The sequence below is a fragment of the Physella acuta genome, unplaced genomic scaffold (genome assembly GCF_028476545.2).
Source record: "Physella acuta isolate Inbredline_101_S28 unplaced genomic scaffold, ASM2847654v3 ptg000017l, whole genome shotgun sequence".
In the NCBI taxonomy this organism is placed as follows: Eukaryota; Metazoa; Mollusca; class Gastropoda; family Physidae; genus Physella; species Physella acuta.
This window is the reverse complement of record NW_026731537.1, coordinates 4476216-4498902: the sequence shown is the minus strand read 5'-3', so window position 1 is coordinate 4498902 and position 22687 is coordinate 4476216. Positions and strand designations below refer to the sequence as shown.

At 36.5% G+C, this 22687-nt stretch overlaps 2 protein-coding genes across 2 annotated transcripts; one reads left to right on the top strand and one right to left on the bottom strand.

Moving 5' to 3' along the window:
- The first annotated feature begins 684 nt into the window (after positions 1-684).
- LOC131939079 (uncharacterized) lies at positions 685-11740 on the top strand. Its single transcript, XM_059297314.1, has 16 exons — positions 685-741; positions 1649-1756; positions 2028-4280; positions 4494-4641; positions 4775-4894; positions 5133-5264; positions 5424-5558; positions 5857-6016; positions 7007-8641; positions 9313-9440; positions 9783-9912; positions 10102-10186; positions 10544-10594; positions 10910-10990; positions 11325-11473; positions 11564-11740. Exons 2-16 carry the CDS (start codon positions 1695-1697, stop codon positions 11734-11736), a joined length of 5442 nt encoding a protein of 1813 aa, XP_059153297.1. The 5' UTR covers positions 685-741; positions 1649-1694; the 3' UTR covers positions 11737-11740.
- On the bottom strand, positions 11710-22634 carry LOC131938536 (putative ankyrin repeat protein RF_0381). Its single transcript, XM_059296608.1, has 4 exons — positions 22574-22634; positions 14558-14894; positions 13720-14055; positions 11710-13514 (listed from the first exon to the last, which is right to left on the bottom strand). The coding sequence occupies exons 2-4, from the start codon at positions 14867-14869 to the stop codon at positions 12918-12920; spliced, it is 1245 nt and encodes a 414-aa protein (XP_059152591.1). The 5' UTR covers positions 14870-14894; positions 22574-22634; the 3' UTR covers positions 11710-12917.
- Positions 22635-22687: the final 53 nt, after the last annotated feature.

Here is a 22687-nt window from a genome sequence, read left to right as displayed (position 1 = left end):
TGGAATTTTCTCTAAAATAAATCTATTGAAAATAGAACTGCTTACAAGGGAAGCAACCAAAGAAATACGCGTTTGTTTTAAAATCTTTGTTGCTTCCCCTATTTCGCAAAAAAAAAATAATTCTTTTACAAGAGACTATGACTTCGTTTTCCTCTGGTAGTGATATAACTAGAACTAGAAGGAAGTTGAAGTCAGTTTTTCTGAGGCTTCCAGTGCTTCTTCCAGGTATCTCTTCGCAAATATATGAGGAGAAATATCGGAGTAAACGTACAGTATAATAATGTTATCACATAAATTCATTTGTTTTAAAATGGGTTAGATGGACATGATGGTAGGACGTAAAACAAATTTGTTAAGAATGGAATGAGGTACAGTCTGTGTGTGCAAACAAACTATAGGGCCGGTAAAATCTAGAAGACAAAAAAAAGCAAGAAAATGGACTCAGGGTCTTCGAAAAAGAAAAAAAAAACCGCCCCTTACAACGGGTAAATTGCTTTGAGAATAGTGCATTTTTATACCATTGTATAATCGTGTTTAATCAGGTTAACATATTAATAAAAATTTATTTTCTTGGGAAAAAGACAGAAATTTTGCAGAATAAATTGCAAAAAGTTATTCCTTATAGAATCTAATATTTTAAACGTCATCTCGCAACTTTTCGGTGAGGCCTGGTTGTGTGATGACCGTTCACATGGTAAACATACAGACGATCCAAAAGTAGGGCCGACACCAAAATTTTAGGTAACCTATTTTTAGTGGGCTTATTTTTACCTTAGGGCTTAGGGGTCCCCCATTATGACATCAAAAACATATCGGGGGTAATCTCACGATATAGGGTGGAAATTATCCAGAAAATAAGCGACAAGTAGAAATCTAGATTAAAAATTAAAATTAAATCTAGATTTTACTCAAACACTCCCCCCCCCCTCAAATTTTACTAGATCTAGATCTAGATCTAGATTCTAGATTTAGATCTAGATTCTAGCTTATATTTATATATTATTTATTATTTTATATTGATCTAGAATCTAGAAATCTAGAGCTATTTTAATAGATTTTTCTATATAATTTAGTAGATCTAGATCTCGCAAAACTTACTACCAATTTACTATTTCAGTAAATTACTAGATCTAGATCTAGGCCTAGGCCTAAATAAATAGTAAATATTAAATAATAGTCTACAGTCTACCTACAGAGTACAGACAGAGTGAGTTCAAAATTTTGTCACCAGTGGGTGACCAGGGAGTTTTGAAGTGTGACCACACTTTTTGCATTTTAAAAAGCTAGAAACTGAATTTATACCATAATCAATGCCCAATTTTATTTCTATCATTGAAATTTTCAATGAATATTTTACTTTGTAATTATTAATTAAGACTAAGACAGAATAGGAAGCCAAATAATAAATATATTTAATTCTTAAGCTAATTACTACAATTAGGCCTACTAATTAGGCCTAAGTAATTATTAATTATTTGTTAGTACTAACTAACTAAGTAGACTACATACTTGAACTGCCACCTTCAAGACCACAAGATTTTTCTATATTTAGTAAACACAACTTTCTATAATCAGCCTTTGAATGTTGCAAGAGGGGCCTGATAGTTCTCTACTGGTAAAAGTTACTTTATGACTTATGCTTTTACAGCAAACACCAAGACAGCTGAGTGAGTACAGAACAGTATATTTATAAAATGAGTGCTAAAAGGAGAGGCAGGCGGTCAAGAGTACCTGCTGATGCACAGAACCCAAATAAGTAAGACTCAATATTTTCTTCTGACATTGCATTTTTATCATTGAATAGTAAAAAAAAATTAAGTCAGAATAAGAATTACCAATTACTCTAATGGATTGTATACTTTCTTTACACTTTTATTATTTAATTTGATGATTCAAATGAATAATACTTAAATTTAATTGAATTGATTACCGATTATCTAATGATAATGACCAAAGTAATAACATGTTAATTATCTTATCTAACATCTTATATTTACATATACAATATTTCCTTCTATTTTTTAAAGCTCAAAACTTATCAATGGGAAGGGTTGTTTTTTCTCTGAGTCAACATTCCAGCGTATTATGGGCCCTGAGCCCACATTTGAAGAGAAAATACTAGCACAGCTTGCCAGGCTAAAGACAGAGAACCGTGAAGAGAAACAAAAGGCAGCTAAACAAACCCACAAAAAGAAAGCTAAAAAGTCTTCCAGTGCTACAGATGGTGAGGCTGAAATAAAAGTTGAACCAAAAACAAGATTACCTCAAGGTACTGTGGCAGATGTTCCACACAGTTTGACTGCAGATATATCAAAGGATGTTGCAGAAGATCTTAAAGCAGATATTCCACACAGCATTATGGGAGGAATCCCATACACTGTTACTGTAGATATCCAACAGAATGTTAAAGCAGATATCCCAGATATTGGAATGGGAGAAAGTCTATTCTGTGTTACTGTAGATATCCCACAGAAAGTTATGGCAGATACTCCACAGAATGTTATGGCAGATATCCCACAAAATGTTACAACAGATATGCCACAGAATGTTACAACAGATATCCCACAGAATGTTACAACTGATACTACACAGAATGTTACAACAGATACTACACAGAATGTTACAACAGATATCCCACAAATTATGGTACAAATGCCATACAATGTTACTGCAAATATCTCAGAAAGTATCTCTGAGATCAATTCTACAGACATGAAACTAACCCATCTTGAATATAATCTAGATGACAGCCTACAGCTTTCAGACAACAAACAAGTATTTATTTCTGAATCTGGCACCTGCGTCAAGGCCGAAGTTTCTTCAAGCTCACAAGCAATCAGCTTGGCTGCTGGCCATGAATCTGGTAGTTCAGTGGTACCACATTCTGGTAGCTTTAACCTGAAGAATGTGCAAGATTTAAGAAGTTTTGAGCAGGGTACTGAGACTATCATAGATTCCTTGAACGAATTAGATTCAAGAAGCTGTGAGGTAGTTCCCAATGAAGAGAAGTCTGAGGAGACTTCTGAAGATTTGTGTTGTCTGGTTATGCCCTCAATTTCTGATGATGATGACAGTGAGGAGGAGACGATAGCTGATCATCTGACAAGGGAATCAAAAGATAAAAGTGTTGATAAAAAACCAAGTACAGTGCAAGAACTTTCTGCATGTGCATCATTGTGTGTTGTGTCCGGTGTGAGTAGCTCTAGTCAAAATGTAGATAGCAATCTGAACAACTCGGATAAGTCCAACTCTACGCAACACTCTGCTCCGTGTGCACCAGATGAAAACTCCATGCAGAAATCTTCTTCATATGTGCAAGATGTCAACTTCCCAATGCAGAATTCTTCTTCATATGTGCAGGATGTCAACTTTCCTATGCAGAATTCTTCTTCATATGTGCAAGATGTCAACTTTCCTATGCAGAATTCTTCTTCATATGTGCAAGATGTCAACTTCCCTATGCAGAATTCTTCTTCATATGTGCAAGATGTCAACTTTCCTATGCAGAATTCTTCTTCATATGTGCAAGATGTCAACTTCCCTATGCAGAATTCTTCTTCATATGTGCAAGATGTCAACTTTCCTATGCAGAATTCTTCATATGTGCAAGATGTCAACTTTCCTATGCAGAATTCTTCTTCATATGTGCAAGATGTCAACTTCCCTATGCAGAATTCTTCTTCATATGTGCAGGATGTCAACTTTCCTATGCAGAATTCTTCTTCATATGTGCAAGATGTCAACTCCCCTATGCAGAATTCTTCTTCATATGTGCAAGATGTCAACTTTCCTATGCAGAATTCTTCTTCATATGTGCAGGATGTCAACTTTCCTATGCAGAATTCTTCTTCATATGTGCAAGATGTCAACTTCCCTATGCAGAATTCTTCTTCATATGTGCAAGATGTCAACTTTCCTATGCAGAATTCTTCATATGTGCAAGATGTCAACTTTCCTATGCAGCATTCTACTTCATATGTGCAAGATGTCAACTTCCCTATGCAACCTTCAGCTCCATGTCCACCAAATGAAAATAACTCTATGGAACAAACAACGCCTTACGTGCCTGATGAAAAATACCTTATACAGCAGTCAGCCCCTTATACAAATGTGCCTTCCACTTCCAACTGGTCAGAGGAAGATATCCCTATATTTTCAATCAAAGACCCCACGGAGCCTGCTGTTCAAACTTCCACTCGCAGTTCTCAGAGAAACACCATTTGGTCGACGCAAGAAGAGAAACCAAAGGAACAGAAAAAAGGAGCGGAGGATGCAAAACAGTGAGAGAATTTTTACTTTAGAATTTATTTAATTTTCTTCACATGCATCTTTGTTACATTTATCATCATCTTTTCACTTTTTTGGCCAAGACACATGAGGTCATCACAGAAAGTTTTCTTTGATACATAAGAAATGAGAAAAATTATGCTTGTACCATCATCAACTTGAAATAACAATTAAAATTTAACTTAATGCATGCAACCCTGTTTCAGAGTTCTGGAATTTAAACATTCAGATTTATTAAAAGCTGAACATGCTAAGTATTTGATACTGTACAACAAATATGTGAAAGGATTCATGCAGGGGACAGCGCCTTCTGTACTTACTACTGATGAAATGCGTGAACTCTCTACGTTTGAGGTTACATTTGTTTTCTTTGCTATCTGTTTATTTTTAAAGTAGTTTATAAATTTTTTTTGCAATTTATTTTAATGTCTTTTTTTTAAAGATTTAGTTGTTTTTTTTTTTTAATGATGCTTTGAATTTATCTTAGAAACTACAAAGTAGAGTTATCAAGGAGCAGGAAGAATTTCAAGGATATCTGAAAGAAAATGCCTTAAGAAATCCTAAATTTTATTTATTTTTGAAAAACCCAGCTAGATTTTATACAGCAGTGAGTCCATTTTTATTTTGAAACACTTAAATACTAATTAAGGTATTAATAAATAGTTAACTTTTCATTTAAATACTAATTAAGGTATAAATTAAAAGTGTTTTGTTTTTCATTTTAGAAGTACCCTCATATTTCTTTGTTTATGCATAGATATAATTGATGCTTTTTTTTATTTGATAAGAACATTTTTTAAAAATAACTTGTATCTGTTTAATGAAGATTGTGTTTCATGTTTCAGAACAAAATAAATGCATTCCGACTCTCCAAGAAACACATCAATGTATTCAGTCAACTAAATCAGCTCAAGGTTCCTTTTGTCCAGGTATCTGATCCAGCTGACATGGTTTTCAAGAAAACTTTGCTAGAAGTGGTAAGTCTGTGTATTGTATTTTAAAGTTACTTCAGTTTATGTATTGCAATGTCATAGTTGCCCTATTCTACAAAACTGATAAGAAGAAAATGTTTATTTTTTTTTAATAGGGTTACACAGAAATTTTTTTAATCAAAATTTTTTTGTTGAATCTGTCAGGGATTGCCTCCAAAAATTGTCCTCCCTGACATCCAATCTGGCAACAAACCTGTGGCCATACCCACTAAAGATAAGAAAGTCAGTGCTGTGTTCCCAACAAGGAAAAAAAACTGTCCAGGATTCATTCACCATGAAGTAAGTAGGCCTATAATTCACACATTACATTTTGCTTGTTTGCTGTGTTAATGCTAGTATAAGTCAGATAAGATCATGGCAACTATACCATGAAGTAATTAGGCCCATAATTTTGCTTGAATACTGTGTTAATGCTAGTGTTAATCATATAATATGATAACTATTTGTTAATAAATTTTGTAATTATAAATTAACCTACCATGTCCTACGTGGTATTTACTTGTTTCAGTTTGTGCGTTGTGATTATTCAATTGTTTGGTACATTGTAGGAGTCTTAAGTTGCCTTTACTTGTTACAGTTTGTGAGTTGTGATGACAATGTAAAAAATCTGGCGTGTAAGTACAAGATTCCAGTGGTCATGTCATCCAGTGTGGTCAAGTGTCTTTTCAACAACCACGGGCCAAACTATGACAGAGCTTGGAACATTCCAGTCATCATCAAGGACCAAGTGTCAGATGGTCAGCTTTGTCTAATTACTTACCCATGACAATTTAAACAAATTATTCAGGGACCATGGGTCAGTTTTTGTCTAATTACTTACCCATGACAATAGGTCAGTTTTTGTCTAATTACTTACCCATGACAATGGGTCAGTTTTTGTCTAATTACTTACCCATGACAATTTAAACAAGTTATACATAGACCATGGGTCAGTTTTTGTCTAATTACTTACCCCTGACAATTTAAACAAGTTATACAGAGACCATAGGTCAGTTTTTGTCTACTTACCCATGACAATGGGTCAGTTTTTGTCTAATTACTTACCCATGACAATTTAAACAAGTTATACAGAGACCATAGGTCAGTTTTTATCCGCTTGTTGCACCATGACAATTTAAATAAGCCATACTGAGACCATGGGTCAGTTTTTAGTTACTTGCCTATCCATTACAATGTTAGCAAGCTAAACTGAGATGGTGCTGTCCGTGTAGCTGTCTAAAGTCTAACAGAATTGTGTGGTCAGCATGTGACCCATCGATCGATACTTCCCTGTGTTTGTCCAGTATAATGGCTGGGGGACGAGTCCTAGGACACCCTAATGAATTAAAAGACATTAATGAACAGTAGACATTAGATCTTAACCAGGTCTGAGCCCAATTCTCTGAGGATGGTTTATGATCCTCAGAATGTTGAGTTGGGTAAAATAAAGACATCTGACCACACAATCTTTTTGTAAGCCAAGGCCACAGAACTCATCCTAATCTTTAAAATGGACATCCGGATCTAAAAATTTATTTATACCACCAAATCCCTGTCACTAATAACTTAAGTTGTCTTTCTTAAGTATGGCACCCCACAACAGGATGATGAATGGGAGATTTCATGCAACTGTATTGCCAGTAGCAAAAAATAATTCATTAAAACCCTTCTCATTAACATATTATATCCAGTGGCTCAAAATCTTTAATTAAAATCATTCTCATTAATATTATGTTTCAATCTGACAGGTGAACATTGCAAAGTTGTCTACCTTGATAAGCCAGTATTTGAAGATGATCTTCGCATGAGGGACTACAACGCCATGTTTCACAAGTACGCTGTGCGAACGTTTATCTCTCACCCTAACCCAAAGCTCAACAAGACACTGAAGCAGCTGAAGAACTTTAAAACTGATCTTGGCGGTGAAAAAACATTGGATGATCCGTTTGACATGTTTTCTTCATCTGTGGTGAACCTTGAAACATTCGGCAGTGCCAGTAGAAGTGCTGCAAACACAGAGTTCCTGGTAGAGAATGTCCCTGACGGCCAGAATGTCCCCAGTGGACGGGGTAAAAAACGGGCGCGTAAATCCAAATACATGGATTATGATGGTATGGAGGCAACAGAATCAGTGCCACAGGGGGAAGACTGTGGTGTAAGAAAGGTTGATTTGGTCAAGGATGGAGTTGAGATCTCAGAAGATGATGAACCTTTGAGTAAGTTGAGGAAAATTAGCTCTGTTCAGGTATCTGTGTCAGCCCAGGGTGATAAATCAAGTGGTCAGACTCCATCAACAGTCCAGGGTAGTAAGTCTAGTGGTCAGCTAGAAACAGCACCCGATGACGACAAATCCTCAGAGACAACTCGATCACTAAGAAGCTGCCGTACTGTGAGTAAAGACAATCACAGCTCGGAGACTGACACAGAAGACATGCGGTTAGCTAAGAAAAAGCTAGAGAAGGGAGATAGCCATAAGGAGGATATTGCTGTGGGCAGTAATGATGAGGGTAAGAACTCTGACCAGGCCGGAGTGGTCAAGCGCAAGAGAGGTAGGCCTAAAAAGGTATCTCATGAAAAAGCCACTGACAATGAAAGTCACTCAGAAAAAGAACAAATTCTGAATGAAAATGAATTAGCCACAGGTAGCACTGAGACTTTTAAGAGAAGGAGAGGAAGACCAAAAAAGGTCGTCGCCCCAGAGAGTATAGGAAATGTAGATTTTCCAGTGTCTTCTCCACAGCAAGTTCAGTCCTCAACAAGCATTTGCTCATCCCTGGCTTCACATAGCACCATGTCAACTATCACTCCCCACAACATTAGGTCACCAGCTACTCCACACAGCGCTAGATCACCAGCCACTCCACACAACATAAGGTCACCAACCACTTCACTTAGTGCCAAGTCACCAACCACTCCAAACAACATAAGGTCACCAACCACTTCACTTAGTGCCAAGTCACCAACCACTCCACACAACATAAGGTCACCAACCACTTCAGTTAGTGCCAAGTCACCAACCACCCCACACAACATAAGGTCACCAACCACTTCAGTTAGTGCCAAGTCACCAACCACCCCACACAACATAAGGTCACCAACCACTTCACTTAGCGCCAAGTCACCAACCACTCCACACAGCCCTGAGTCACCAACAAGGTGCCAAAACATCCAGGAGATTCCTACGTCCCCCACCTCGGATGAGCCAGCCACATCCTCCATGCCAACACGGATAATACCACTGTCTCCGGATAGCTCACCTCTACCCAAGAAACTAGCTAGAACCACAAAACCTCCAATCCCCACCAACTTTTTCAGCCCACTAGACTCTATTCTAGGCCCCAACAAAAGCAACCAAGACTCTTCAGGATCTATATTTTCACAAGGTAATCTGGATCACTTTCTATAGTCACAATTTGTTTTTTAAAGTTCTGTCCAAACTTTGACTAGTCTTTTTTTTTCTACAGCACTTCGTTATAAACATAATGGATCTAATTTTTTAAATATGACTCAAGCAATTAAAGATAAAGAGACTTTATTAATTTTGGTTTTTATATAGTATTTAAATGCTTTGATTTCAGCATGAACCTTGGCCTGTATTATTTTATCATTTTCCAATTGTATACTGTTAAGTTTAAAACTGGTGTATTATTGGGATATCGTTCCAAGTTTAGCAGTTATTAAACTACTTGAGTTTTTAATGTGAATGTATGACATGCATTTTTTAGCCATATTCTATCCCCCACCCCTTATTACTAAAGGCTGACCCCCACTTCGGCCATGAATGTAGCATCATATATATTTATACAACAGTGTAATGGACATGTCTTCTATTGTAGGATCCCTCACATTTCTCTATAGTGTATGCTGGTCTTTTCTCTTGATATTATAAATTTCTCTTTAGTGTAATAGTTGTATGTTTTTCATTTTATTGATATTATAATATTGATCCATCAGAGTTTCTCTATACAACAGTGTAATGCTTGTATTTTCTGTTGATAGAGGATCCATCAGTTTCTCTATACAACAGTGTAATGCTTGTATTTTCTGTTGACAGAGGATCCATCAGAGTATCTCCCTCCCACTGAAAGTCACTCCAGCATCATGTACAACTGGTGGAAGATTGGAACCACTGATGTACTCATTCGGTGCAGATGTCATGGAGTCTTGAACACTCAGAAAGGGGTAACAAACACATTTGTACTTATTGCTTGTATTCTTATCATTAGGCAGATGCTAGCTATCTTTATGTTAAGCTGTAAGAAGTAAACTACATCCGAACAAAAGCCTTATATTATAATGTAACATTTAATTAAGGTAAACAGTGTATATAGATTTCCTTTTTGCATTCAGCCATTGTTAATTCATGTAGGGCATAAAAATTGTTATACTTATCTATAGATATAACATTGATATGTAAATAGATGTTCTCTATATTTAGACAAAGCCAGTGTATATTAGCCTTAAAATGTTATACTTATGTATAGATCTAACATTGAAATGTAAATAGATGTTCTCTACATTTAGGCAAAGCCAGTGTATATAAGCCCTAAAATGGAGTACCAGACTTGCTATGGTTTAGAACAAGTCACACTGGAGGAGATGGTGAAAAGCTGGACCTCATGTTTTATAAGGAACAATACAAATTTACTTAGAGGTAAGGACAATAGCATTAAGATTCTAAGGTCCTTTAGTTTGTTTAAACTTAAGTCATAATATTTTATTTAGATGTATTTTACATACATTGTAAGCTGTTGATAGCCAGGCATCGTTTAGTTGTACATATTTGCATTTGCTGTTTGGTTGATTTAGGTTTTGGGTGACCAACATTTCTTTTATTCCTCAGTTCGAATCAATGCTTTCACCTCACAGATATTGATGTATGAAGAATTGCAGTTACACCAAATGTTACAGTCCACATTAAATTTTAAGTATGCCTAGTTTTATTTTTTAAACAATCTAAACAATAACAAAATGTGATTTAGTAAGTTATACTTACAGTGATTAATTATAAATTGTTGGTCCAGTAGGTCTAGAGATAATCTATTTTTGTGACCTTGTGAGGACATTTTGTGGTCATCTTTATACCATGCAGCCCTAATTTTCTCTGAATTTAATTTGTATTTATCAGATTTGGGTGAACTCTGGGACATTTTGATGATTCAGATATTTTATTTAGCAATATGCTGTATTTTTCAGTCTTAGTTTGGTGAGCTACAAATCAAAACCACTTTGATTAATTAAAATATTGCTAGATATATTTTTTAAAAGTCTCATTATATTTACAGACCTTCTTCTTCCTTTGAATTTGTTAATAATCTTTTGAAGCAATTGACTGGGTAAGTATAGAGAAATCATACTTTTAAATAAGCCTTCTGATAAATTATTTCTGTCAGTTGAATTTGCCAAACATTGTTAGAAAAAGAACATAAATTATTATATTTTATCAAGCATTAGCATTAGTATCAAAATGCATTTAGAGTCCTAGCCTTTGAAATTTTAATAATTTGAAATTGTAAATAAAGAATTGGGGGAAAAAATGTGTTTTCAGATTAGAGTTCTTTAAAAATTAAAATTTTGTTCTGTACCCCAACACTAACTACTGTTTCAGTAATAACTCTTTAGAAACTCTTTATATGTGTCATTGTTTTCAGCCTTGAGTGCGGCAATTATCTGATATCTCATGAACCTGGTGCAGATCACTGTGTCATTAAATTTGAAAAGAAGATCACAAGGTAAAAAATAACTGTGAATCACTTAATTAATTTAGCTGTGATAAGTGTTTATGCTTAAGTTTTAAAATGTATGTAAACTGTATAAAATTGTAAAATTGCTTGACTTTAATAATAGAAACCCAAATTATCAAATCTGTTTAAAATCATTTTTAAATTATTATTTATCCTTTGTTAAGTCTAATATAAAAGTAGCTTGCTACACAATAACAACTGAATAAGCTACAACAATTTACCTAATTACCTGTGTGTTAAAAAAAATTGTATCCCACATATCTTGCATAGGATGGTATTGAAGAATAAAAGTATTATATGTGTAAATATTTAAACTTCTCAGTGATATTAGTGAAAGAGATGAGGCCATGCACCAGCCAAAGAAGAAAAGACCAGTTGATGAAATCATTCCATGGATACCTATCGACCCAACACTTTTGCTTCCTTATCACGTCACAAATAATAGGATCCCTGCCACCTTTTTACCTAAAGGTAATTTTTCTTCAATCAGTGGTCCACACTTGTTCTCTTTGTCGTAGTATGTTTTTAAAAAATCTATTTATTATATTGTTTATTGAACAGACGCTGTGAAGAAGTTTGACAACAAAAATGGAAACAAAGGTGGAAATCAGAATATGGGAAATGATAAGAAGCACCAGTACAATAAACAGGGTGGCAACCAGAAGAATATGGGAAATGATAAAAAGCACCAGTACAACAATAAACACGGTGGAAAAAATAATAAAAAGTTTTAGTTTTGACAAATTTTGTTGGTTTTGTTTATTTTCATTTCACATTAACACACTAAATACTTAATTTAAAAAGTTTACATTACATTTTTTATTTTTCTTAGATAAAACTATTTCTTTACATCATCATTGGTGTAGATGAAGTAGACCCAGTGTATTTTTTGGGATGTGTGGGATGAGGCTTATTTTGTGTTACAAAATAAATGGTTTTTTTTTTTAAATATAACATTACATTGCCCAAAAACATTCCATTGATAAGCATGAACAAAACAAATTATTACATTGAATAAATCCTTGCAAGCTACCCTCAAGACAAATTATAACAATTACAAGTATAAATAAGCATTGTTTACAAAATAAGTTATGCAAACACAAATAAAACTTCCTGTAGCCAAGCCATATGGATGGATTGTGTGGCTATTTGCCTACTACAACAGCCATATGAATGGATTGTGTGGCTATTAGCCTACTACAACAGCCGTATGAATGGATTGTGGCCCGTATGAATGGATTGTGGCTATTAGCCTACTAAAACAGCCATATGAATGGATTGTGGCTATTAGCCTACTACAACAGCCATATGAATGAATTGATTAGCCAGTATCAGTGCACCCATGATATTAATTCATTGTGGGGCCAGCACCATACATTATCCTTACAAGTCCATGACTAAACACTGTTTTCTTTGACTCTAGATTTAATACATTTATAATAGTCTTGAGAAGGTTATCACTATCAGAGTCAAATTTTAAACTACCAGATACTAGTAACAGCACAATTCAATTTGAGGATAAAAAAGTATTGGCTTTATCCAATACAGTGCAATTCAACTCAGGTAATTATAACTTGATATCTCCAGGGCAAGAAATAACTCCATGTATGTGCTGAATGTAATGTTACGTAACTGATTGGCTAAAGGAAAACATCTTATACAGCAAAGAAATGTGCTCTTCAATATGAAAAAACATTTCAAGCCTACATGCTCCCTTCAAAAAGAAAGGGAAGCAGAGGATTTTATTTCAAACAAATGCAACAATAATTCTCTTATAAGTTTTAGATCTTATATATTTCAGGTTGAGTGAAATACTGATACCTTGTGTTTATTAACACACTATAGAAGAATTCTTATATAATGTTGCAATGTTTAAACTATTATGCAATTTTTTGACTAATTAATTTTGTCTCATTTATGTAGAATCTAAAATATCTAAAAATTTAAGGTAACGTATCACCTGGGCAGGTAAAGGTAAAACATCCATGTTTTGGTCAATATCTGGCCGAACATGTCGCCGTATGCTGACACGACATAGAGCTTGTAGATCAGCTGGCTGGGACACACACAGATACAGCAAGTTAACCAACTCTTCTTTTCTTTCTTGAACAAACAAAATCATGGACTTCACCCTCTCAAAGTTGTCCTTCTTCAGCTTAGTTCCGGCTGCAAGCAACAAGCGAATCACAACCACACTGTTGAGCAGCGACTCAGGAGACTGCGGTGAGAAATTTTGTATTGCCATCATCAGGGGAGAAAACTGAAGCGAATCTTGGGCGTTGACGTCTGCGCCGTATGCTAGAAGTAAACGGATTTTCACAATGTCGTGTGTGTGGCAAGCAAAATGTAAGGCAGTTGCTCTCATGTGGGAGGAAGCATGGATGTTGGCCCCCCACTTGAGGAGTAGCCTGACCACCTCTTGTTGTGGCCTCACAGAAAAACAAGCTATTTGTAGCGGGCTCATGCCAAGCTTATTTGTTTTATTTACATCTGCTCCATGTCTGTGAAGGATCTATTAACAAAAAAATGTTATAACAAATTAAAAAAACAAGCTTCAGGCGTTAATAGATTTCTAAGCATTAACATTAAACCTAATTTAAAAAACAATCATATTCTGCAATTAAATTAAAAGATGTTTTTTAAACTGATTTTATACCTGATTAAAAATTAAATGCTCTTGTATTGTAACAAAATTATTTATACAACTAAAACTCAACCTTCATTGATTCTATGTCTCCACGCTCACAAGCTTGGCTTATATAAGGTCCTTCATGAAGATTGGCTCCGCCCTCAATCAGTAATCTCAGAATTTCAACAGATGAAACTTGTATGGCAATTTCTAAAGGAAGTCCATCAGGTATATTGGTATCACACCCTGCTTTAATCAGTATTTCCACTATCTCTATGCACTGAGTAATACAGGCCCTTACCAAAGGTGTGTCTCCTTTCATATTTTTTATATTGACACTAGCACCATTTTTAATAAGAAGTTTCACAACAGGAATATTGCTTTTAGCACAAGCTATGTGAAGACTTGTATTTCCTATGCTGTCCTAGAAAATAAAATACAACATTTTTATTTTGATACTCATGTAGTGAAATGTAATGGAATATTACTTAAAATGTATGTGATTTAATATTTTTAAACATCTCATAAAAAAACAAGAACAACAAACAAAAAGTAAAATTGAATTTTAAAAATTTAAAATGCATAATACCTAAAAATTGTAAGACAGTTGTAATTAAAAAAAAAAGTAAAGTTCCCTTTTTGAACCTGATAGTCCATGGGGCAAATGAAGTAGAGTTCACCTGTTTCTGAGACCCCTGCATATGAAGGGATATTGTGATCAGCACTATGCTAAGATGCCTTTACTTTCCCTAAAGTGAGTTAGGTACCCATCAGAGCTGGGTGTTCAGGGATGTTCAACTGATTTCAATTTCAACAAGATTTGAGCTCAAGACTTTTGGGTTAGCAGTCTAATGCTCTACAGCTAGGCCAGGACATCCCACTAAATTGGACTATAACTATTATACAACAAAATACAAGAAGCTTACTGATGCATTTAGGTTTGCTTTTGCTTCTATAATCTTGCGTACTAATCCCACATTTCCCTGATTATGGTTACAAGCAAAATGAAGAGGAAGTCTATTATAATATGAAGAGCTTTTGTTGACTTGAGCATTATGGTGCAAAAGTACTGTAACAAGGTCCTCTCTGTTGTACTTGCAAGCCAGACACAAGGGTGTTAGGGATATGCTTAGCTCACTGTCGATGTATGACTCATCCAGAAAGCCACTGATGCGTAAAATCATGTCCAGTTCACTGAACGTGACCAGTTCCCAGTTGACTGGTTCGAGTGAATTCATTGTTAGCTTTGAAATATCATCTCATCTGAAAATGTTTAAGAAATTATTTCCAAATTATACAACATTTTGTAGCATATTCATTTAGTTAATTTAAGCTTGCAATTACAAGTATTACACAAAGACAATAACTGCATAAATTACATATAGGCCTAATATATAAATAATATTAAATAATTAATATAGATCTATGAATCTATAATAATAGTTTCGCTGTCTCTCTATCTATCTATCTATCTATCTGTCTGACAAGAACGCTCTAGAGAAAACACAAGGAATTTAAAAACCTGCACAGTAATTCGAAAAACGAAATATGACGTCGACACATTTAGCGTAGAGTAGAACATAATCTCAAACCAGAGAGTGCACACAGTAATGTAATGACGTCATTGAAACATTGAAAAAAAGGAAATGTTGTCTAATCTAAATGGTTTGCGTGAAGAGTTTCTTGCATAGAATTCTTCGAGTAGGGGCGAAGCCCCACCCCCCGCGTAAGAACGTCTGAGCCCCCCCCCCCCCCTCCCCAACTCAAAAGAAATTTCCTCATCGATACTCTATAATAAAATTACCGCCTAATTAATGTGTCTAATCTAAAAAGTGGTTTTCTCGCAATTTCTTTAATGCAATTCTTCGCGTAGTGGCTAAGCGCGACACCAGTGTTTCTTTCAGACTTTTTCCTCCCCGGAGAGGGGTGGGGGGTACTTGAAATTTTCGGGGGCGGGGGTAGAATTTTCGGGGAGGGGGCGGACACTGGAAAAAGTATATAATTATATTTCGTTGAATGGGACGGTAGACATGTTTTTTTAGAGGGGGGGGGGGTGAGTGGGGGGGGGGTGGTTTTAATTTAGACTTTTTCCTCCCCGGAGAGTGGTGGGGGTACTTGAAATTTTCGGGGGTGGGGGTAGAATTTTCGGGGAGGGGGGCGGACACTGGAAAAAGTATATAATTATATTTCGTTGAATGGGACGGTATACATGTTTTTTGGGGGGTGGGGGGTGTGGGGGGGGGGTGGTGTGGGGGGTGGGGGGGTGGTGTGTGGGGGGGGGGTGGGGTGGGTGGGGGGTGTGGGGGGGGTGGGGGTGTGTGTGGGGGGGGGGGGGCTGGGGTGGTTTTAGTTTAGAGAAAAGAGACAGCACTATCAGCCTAGCGCCCGGTGTATCCTTCCTCAACGGGCCATTTTTCTCGTTATGATCATAATAGTCAATAGTGTTGTTACTAACTTGTTAAGTTGTAATGTTATTGTTACTGTGTGACTGTGTGTGTTACAGACTATACACTGTGACTATACACTGTCTGTATCAGTGTAATATATATTATTATATATATATTAGGCCTATATTTATATTATATTTAATATTATTATAATAAACTACTACTACTACACTGTTACTACAGTAGCTAGACTCAGCTAGACTAGATTAGTATTTTTTTTTAGAGATCTGGATCTAGATTAGATTTAAATTAATTCTAGATCTAGTACGAACCACTAGATCTAGTTTTAGATCAAAATCTAGATCTAGACTTTAGATCTAGATCTAGTAATCTAGTGTTTGTGTTTCGTAATTTTTTATTCATCATTTCATTACTTACTCCTTCTAGTCTAGGGCCTACTCTAGCAGTCAGATTTAGTTAGTGTAACTCTTTTTTGTACAAAAACCAAAAGAATAATTCAGACAAACCAGGCCCTAGCTAGGCTAACTTCTAACTCGCTCATAAGTTAGGCCTATAGATGAAGTTTATTCTCGATATACTACTTAATCTAGATCTAGACTAATAGTGTTAACAGGGGCGTAGCGAGGGGGGGGGGGGGTGCGGACCGCACCGGGTGACACCATTTAGGGGGGTGACACCAAGGCAAAAAATAGCAAAATATATAAAAAAAACTTGAAGGGGGTGCAAATTGAAAACTTGAGGGGGGGTGCAAATCAAAAGTTTGAGGGGGGGGGGGGGGTGCAAATTAAAAATTTGAAAGTTTGTCCCCGGGAAGGGTCGCTACGCCTCTGGGGGGTGACACCATTAAGTGCCGCACCGGGTGACACCCGACCTCGCTACGCCACTGAGTGTTAATAAATAGTTTAAAGTCTTAGTTACAGGCTAACTAGTTTTTTTTTAAACATATGGTTACGTAGGCCTTTACTTCAGACAATTATTCCAGCGTGAATTCAGCTGTACATCAATCATGAATACACTTACTCTACTAGATAAAGAGAGATGGGGTTTTCTTACTTGTAAAACGATTTGTTAGAATCTAGACTGATCTAACACTACAATTTTTCTAAAGAGATGGGTTAAGTCAGTGGCGTCACTGTCTATATCGGATGTCACACGGTGCGATAACTAAGGGTATCACCCCCCCCCCCCAATTAGCATCTTCGGCTTAGTGTCACGCCCTCTGCCAGTGTTTCTTCCAGACTATTTTCTCCGGGGGGGGGGAGAGGCGGACATTGTTAAAAATATTTTTTTTTCTATTTAAATTCCATTTAGTTCGGGGTGGGGCGGTAGACTTTCTTCTGCCCCCTCCCCCCGAAGAGATACCTGGTAGAAACTCTGTCCTCTGCCCCTACAAGTTTTTTATCTTAACAACTTAACGGGATACAACATTGCTTTGACAGTAAATATTATGACTTTCGTCTTTGTGTACTCCCTAAATGGCGTCATCAGCTTCGAACCGCATCCCCCGCCCCAGTCTTGTGACGCCGTTGGTTTTGTGATAACGAGCGGCTATATAGTCTATTACAGTGGAGTAAAATCAGCACAGATAACATTTAGGCTGTTATATGGAGTAGAATTAAAGAGAATAAGCAGGCTATGCTGACAATGTTTGGCAACTCTTAGAAACAGAATGTGCTATCCAAACAGCCTCAAGCTCGATTACTTAATATAATATTGTCCGTGTAGTTGCTTAAGCAGGATTTGTTGTGTGTGGGGGGGGGGGGGGGCAAAATTGAGCTTTTCATGACTCAAATTGTAGAAATCGAAAGCACACATGACAAGTCTGCTGTCAAGGGAAAAAAGTAACGAACGTGAGACAACTGCCACAAAGACCACTGTATGTGCCTCTAGTCCCATTACAAATAAAACACCCCATTTTACATGTATCCCTTTTGTCATCATTAATTTGTATTGTCTATGGCGCACTAATTCATCATTCATCATCATTTTTCCTTTGTAGCTCCTGAGGAGAGTTAGATAGAGATGTGGAATTTACTGGTTCTCGCATCAAACATATAGGTCTACATGTGTTTTGGTTGAAGCTAGTGAGAAAAAAAATATGTACATTTATTCAGCTGAAACTGAACATGACGAGCGTCTGTTTCTTTTCGCTCAGCTCTAGTCTTTTGACTCGACTGACCAAAGTGGGGATTCCGCCACCAGTTTGTGTTTGGGTAGATCAAATAGCATTAGTAAAATAAAAATCGCCCAAACGAGTAGACAGCAATAGAGCGTGCCCCCCTCTCTTGCCCCATCCAAAAATAGACATCAAGGTAATGGGATTTTTGCAATATTATTTAATTTTCCCTTGATACAGTATTATAATATTTTGAAGAGTGGTATTGTTGGCACGGCTCGACGTCAACAAACACGCACACACACACAGACGTTCACAAAACACGCACACAAACGTTCACAAACACACACACAAACGTATACAAACACGCACACAAACGTCCACAAACACGCACACACACGTGCAGAGCCGGCGTTTGGGGGTGGCGAACGGGGCGGCCGCCCAAGGCCCCGCATATTAAGGGGCCCCGCGCTTCAGCGTCGTCACTGTTATCTGAATTCGTTTGTAACTTAAATAATCTTTGCTGAATTCGCTTGGGAAAAACGAAATGGTCGAATGCCGACGTTGTTGGTTGTTATAACTGAGGCCCCGGTTGATGCTATTGAGTTATCACCCACCTAAACTGGGACAGGCCGTAAATTATAGTGTCACACACCTCCCTGTGTGAAGGGTACGGTCGCCTCGCATTTAACCTGAGGTGACTGGAGATGGGTGGACTAGAATTAGCCCCCGAACTTACCAGGGAGGAAAATTTGGAAACCCAGTAATCAGATACCCTATTGTATGTGGGGTGATGAAGACGTTTTGGGGTTGGGATGGTGGTGGTGGGGGATCCACATCAGGTGGCGGGGGGGGGGGGCATCCAACAGAGTGATTCATTATTTTTATTTTTTTTTTTGGAAGAAAGTAAAATTGTTGTTATGTTGTGTCATCTTAAAGATTCATCCGTTCCCAAACAGAATTATTAATTTACCGAATTCATTCAAATTGTTATATACAATCGTTTCCAATGGTGCTAACATAATATTATAGTCATCGAATCGTCCACGTCGCACAACTATTATGGAGGAATGGGCATCGTTCAAGGGCAGTGATATTGTAGTCATTAATAAACGCACATTTTTTTAATTGTAGGATATCCTTTACAACAGTTAAGACCATACTGATTTTGGTTTTAAAATATTGTATGGAATCTAAACAAGTTTTGAAGTCTATAGGGCCTACTGTTTTGATACCTCGGGCCGAGTTCGCTTTATTGTAAAGTTGTCCTGATTTCTCACACGTCTAAAGTACCGGCATTCACGGCAGCCCGAACATGCCGTCGGGAAACTAATAAATAAAGTGTAGCTGGCTGTCACGTCGTTTTCTCCCTAATTATAGTCACGAACCTTCTCTTGTGAGACCGCGTTCATGGCAGGTAATGTAATACGTGGACTCTCTATAAACACAAACCTTCTCCGGTCAGAGATCCAGTAACGTAGTACTCGAATTTGGAACTTTTTTTTCTTAGGGTTTGGCAACCCAAGGCATAGATTTAAACCCACAATTTTCCTAATGAGCCTCAGTGAGTACATTTGAATATAATTTCTTTTGGATATCCATAAACATAGAATGGGTTTTTACGATTCGTAACCAGTGTAAATTCACGATTCGAGCTAAGTCCAAAAGCTATCGTTTTTCTATTTGTTTTAACTTTAATTACTTTTGTTTTGTTGATATTGTCTAAAATTCTGCGCTTACTACGTTACTAACAGTACCAGGGGCGGAACTACAGTGCCGCCAAACCCCGCAATGCGGGGGGGGGGGGGGGGGGGGCCCACGCCATTTAGGGGCCCAAGGCCGACCATAAAAAAAATTTTATAGCTAAAAAAAATGTTCTTGCATTTTTGACTTAATGTTTGTTTTGTAAAAAAGATTACCGTAGCTGCGGTTGGATTATCTTTATTCTATAGACACCACCCCACGCTCATTTTTCCTTCGTTTTTAAACCACTGTGAAAGCCGAGTCTTCTTCCTCCTACAATGAAACTTATCAAAGATAAGCAAACGTTCAAACCACTTCCATGACTTATTTCCCTTTTTTAAATGGTCAAATAGTGATGCTCATAAGCCTCTTTTTAATAGATTTGTACTAAACATATTAAAAAGCAATTATTTCTCTTTATTATTATTTCTTTCTAAATTATTTACTAAAGAATGACACTGTATAAAAAGAAAATATATTTAAAATTAATAAAATAAATACAAAAAACATAAAAATAAACATGACACGAGACACCATTATTTACAGAAAGCTTTCATGTTGTATATTCTTTTGACCGATATGAGCTTATTGGTCATAATGCAGAGATAATATAAAACTGATTATACCAGGGGTCGGCAACCTGCGGCTCGCGAGCCGCATGCGGCTCTTTTGATATCAAGATGCGGCTCTCCATCTCCTTGAACAAATACTAATAATCTTAATAAAAAATAAGATATTTGAAATTAAAAAAATGTTAGAGGCTCTTTAAAACCAAGGAAATTTTGAAAATTGTAACTTTTGGCTCTTCCGCTTCACTTACACTCATGATATGATGTTGTAATTTGTTTTAATTTAAAAAAAAAACCCACTTATTTCTCATAACACGAACAGGCCAGCATGAATAAGTATCCTATGTTCGTATGTTGTGTTTGATAATATATATATATATATATATATATATATATATATATATATATATATATATATATATATATATATATATATATATATATATATATATATATATATATATATACATACATATATAGGCCTATATATTTATATGGGGGGGCCTAAAAATTTTTTTTGCGGGGTGGCCCCTTTTTTCTAGTTCCGCCACTGAACAGTACACTCTCTTTTTTAAATACACCTAAAACGCTTGACTTATATTAACTATTGGACATTAACAACCATTTAAAAAAAAAAAACTTATGTCCTAATTTTTGGGCATGTCATTGAATTTCCTTGAGTGTTTTGGTATGGATTACATAACTGTAAAAAGTTTTTTAATATCTTAGCAAAAAAGAACAATTAAGAACATTGAGTAAAACGTGGGAGAGGTTAACATTTGTTATTATAGTGAGAAGTTTGGCATTAGCTTTTAGACTCCAAAACATTTATCTGTTATTATGGTTGGCACTAGGCCCCGCGTATCCCTAACGCCGGCTCTGCACACGTCCACAAACACACAGACACACGTCTATTCGCATATCACCGTGAACCAAGTCACGACTCACTTGTTAAGTTGTTTACTTAATCGTGCTCATCAAACCATGACAAAGGTTTTTGTTCACGCCGTGAAACCTGACACCAAGACCGTCTCGTGTAAACACCAGTCATTCTAACACACAAAACTTTCAAACACACCAGTCATTCCAACACACAAAACTTTCGAACACACCGGTCATTCCAACACACAAAGCTTGCAAACACACTAACATTTCCAACACACTAGTCATTCAAACACACTAACCTTTCAAACACACTAACCTTTCCAACACACTAGTCATTCCAACACACCAACCTTTCCAACACACCAACCTTTACAACACACCAATCGTTAAACCCAATCACACTATGTTTGTTTTGCTGAATTAGTTCTACAATACCACCGTTATTTGATTATTTCCAATTACATTTTACTTGAAAAAAATTAGCCCAGGAGTTTAACGTCACCAATGTCATCGCTATATCATATGGCACTCTTAAATTCAATGTACGCATGACATTTACACATACGAATGGTGTGTACTGGGTGTGGCTGACCTTTCGATCTATAGATTTATAAGGAGGGGCCATAGCTCGCTGCCACGCCTGTTAGAGCACGAAAAATATGTGGGATATTTGATTGACGTGAAACGCTAAAGGGGGGGGGGGGGGGTATATATTGTGGCTATGTCATATGTGCTAGAGGTGGCCTACGCTTTCTATTTGTAATAATTAAACAAAAAACGAAAATAATGAGATTCCTTTGACTAACATATAAGGGTGATTTTGGTTTTAGGGTGTGTATGTGTTGGGGGGGGGGGGGGGGGGAGTGAACTCTCCGGCGTCATTGTATGGTGTTTGGCTTTTTTTGTGACGATAGAAGAGGGTATTCATCAAAATCGGCTTAAGTTGGGTGGCATAAGCCTAAGCTGTTAGAAATGGATACAACTTTCAACATTAATCCTGCTAGATATATATATATATATATATATATATATATATATATATATATATATATATATATATATATATATATATATATATATATATATATATATGAAGGGGTATTGAACCCCGTTGTAACTATAAGTGACTACCTTTAAGCATGAATAACGGGTCTAAGTAAATATAGAGTCTTAGAAACACCTCTGCGAATCGCCTGCAAACATTTTGAATGGTAGCTTTACCTTTAAATGATCATTTCATTCAGCCGGAAAAATAACGTCTGTCAATTATTTTGCGTGTTCACTTTTGAAAATAGGACATTAGAGATAGCAAAATGTACAAATCCGTCCCCCACC

Bases quoted from the DNA above. Each gene is read 5' to 3' on its own strand.
- LOC131939079 (XM_059297314.1), top strand. From the start codon at position 1,695: ATGAGTGCTAAAAGGAGAGGCAGGCGGTCAAGAGTACCTGCTGATGCA. The intron at 8,642-9,312 runs GTAATCTGGATC...TTCTGTTGACAG, and splicing joins AGGATCTATATTTTCACAAG to AGGATCCATCAGAGTATCTC. The intron at 10,595-10,909 runs GTAAGTATAGAG...CATTGTTTTCAG, and splicing joins CTTTTGAAGCAATTGACTGG to CCTTGAGTGCGGCAATTATC.
- LOC131938536 (XM_059296608.1), bottom strand. From the start codon at position 14,869: ATGAATTCACTCGAACCAGTCAACTGGGAACTGGTCACGTTCAGTGAA. The intron at 14,056-14,557 runs GTAAGCTTCTTG...TTTATTTTCTAG, and splicing joins AAGCAAACCTAAATGCATCA to GACAGCATAGGAAATACAAG. The intron at 13,515-13,719 runs GTTGAGTTTTAG...TTTTGTTAATAG, and splicing joins GAGACATAGAATCAATGAAG to ATCCTTCACAGACATGGAGC.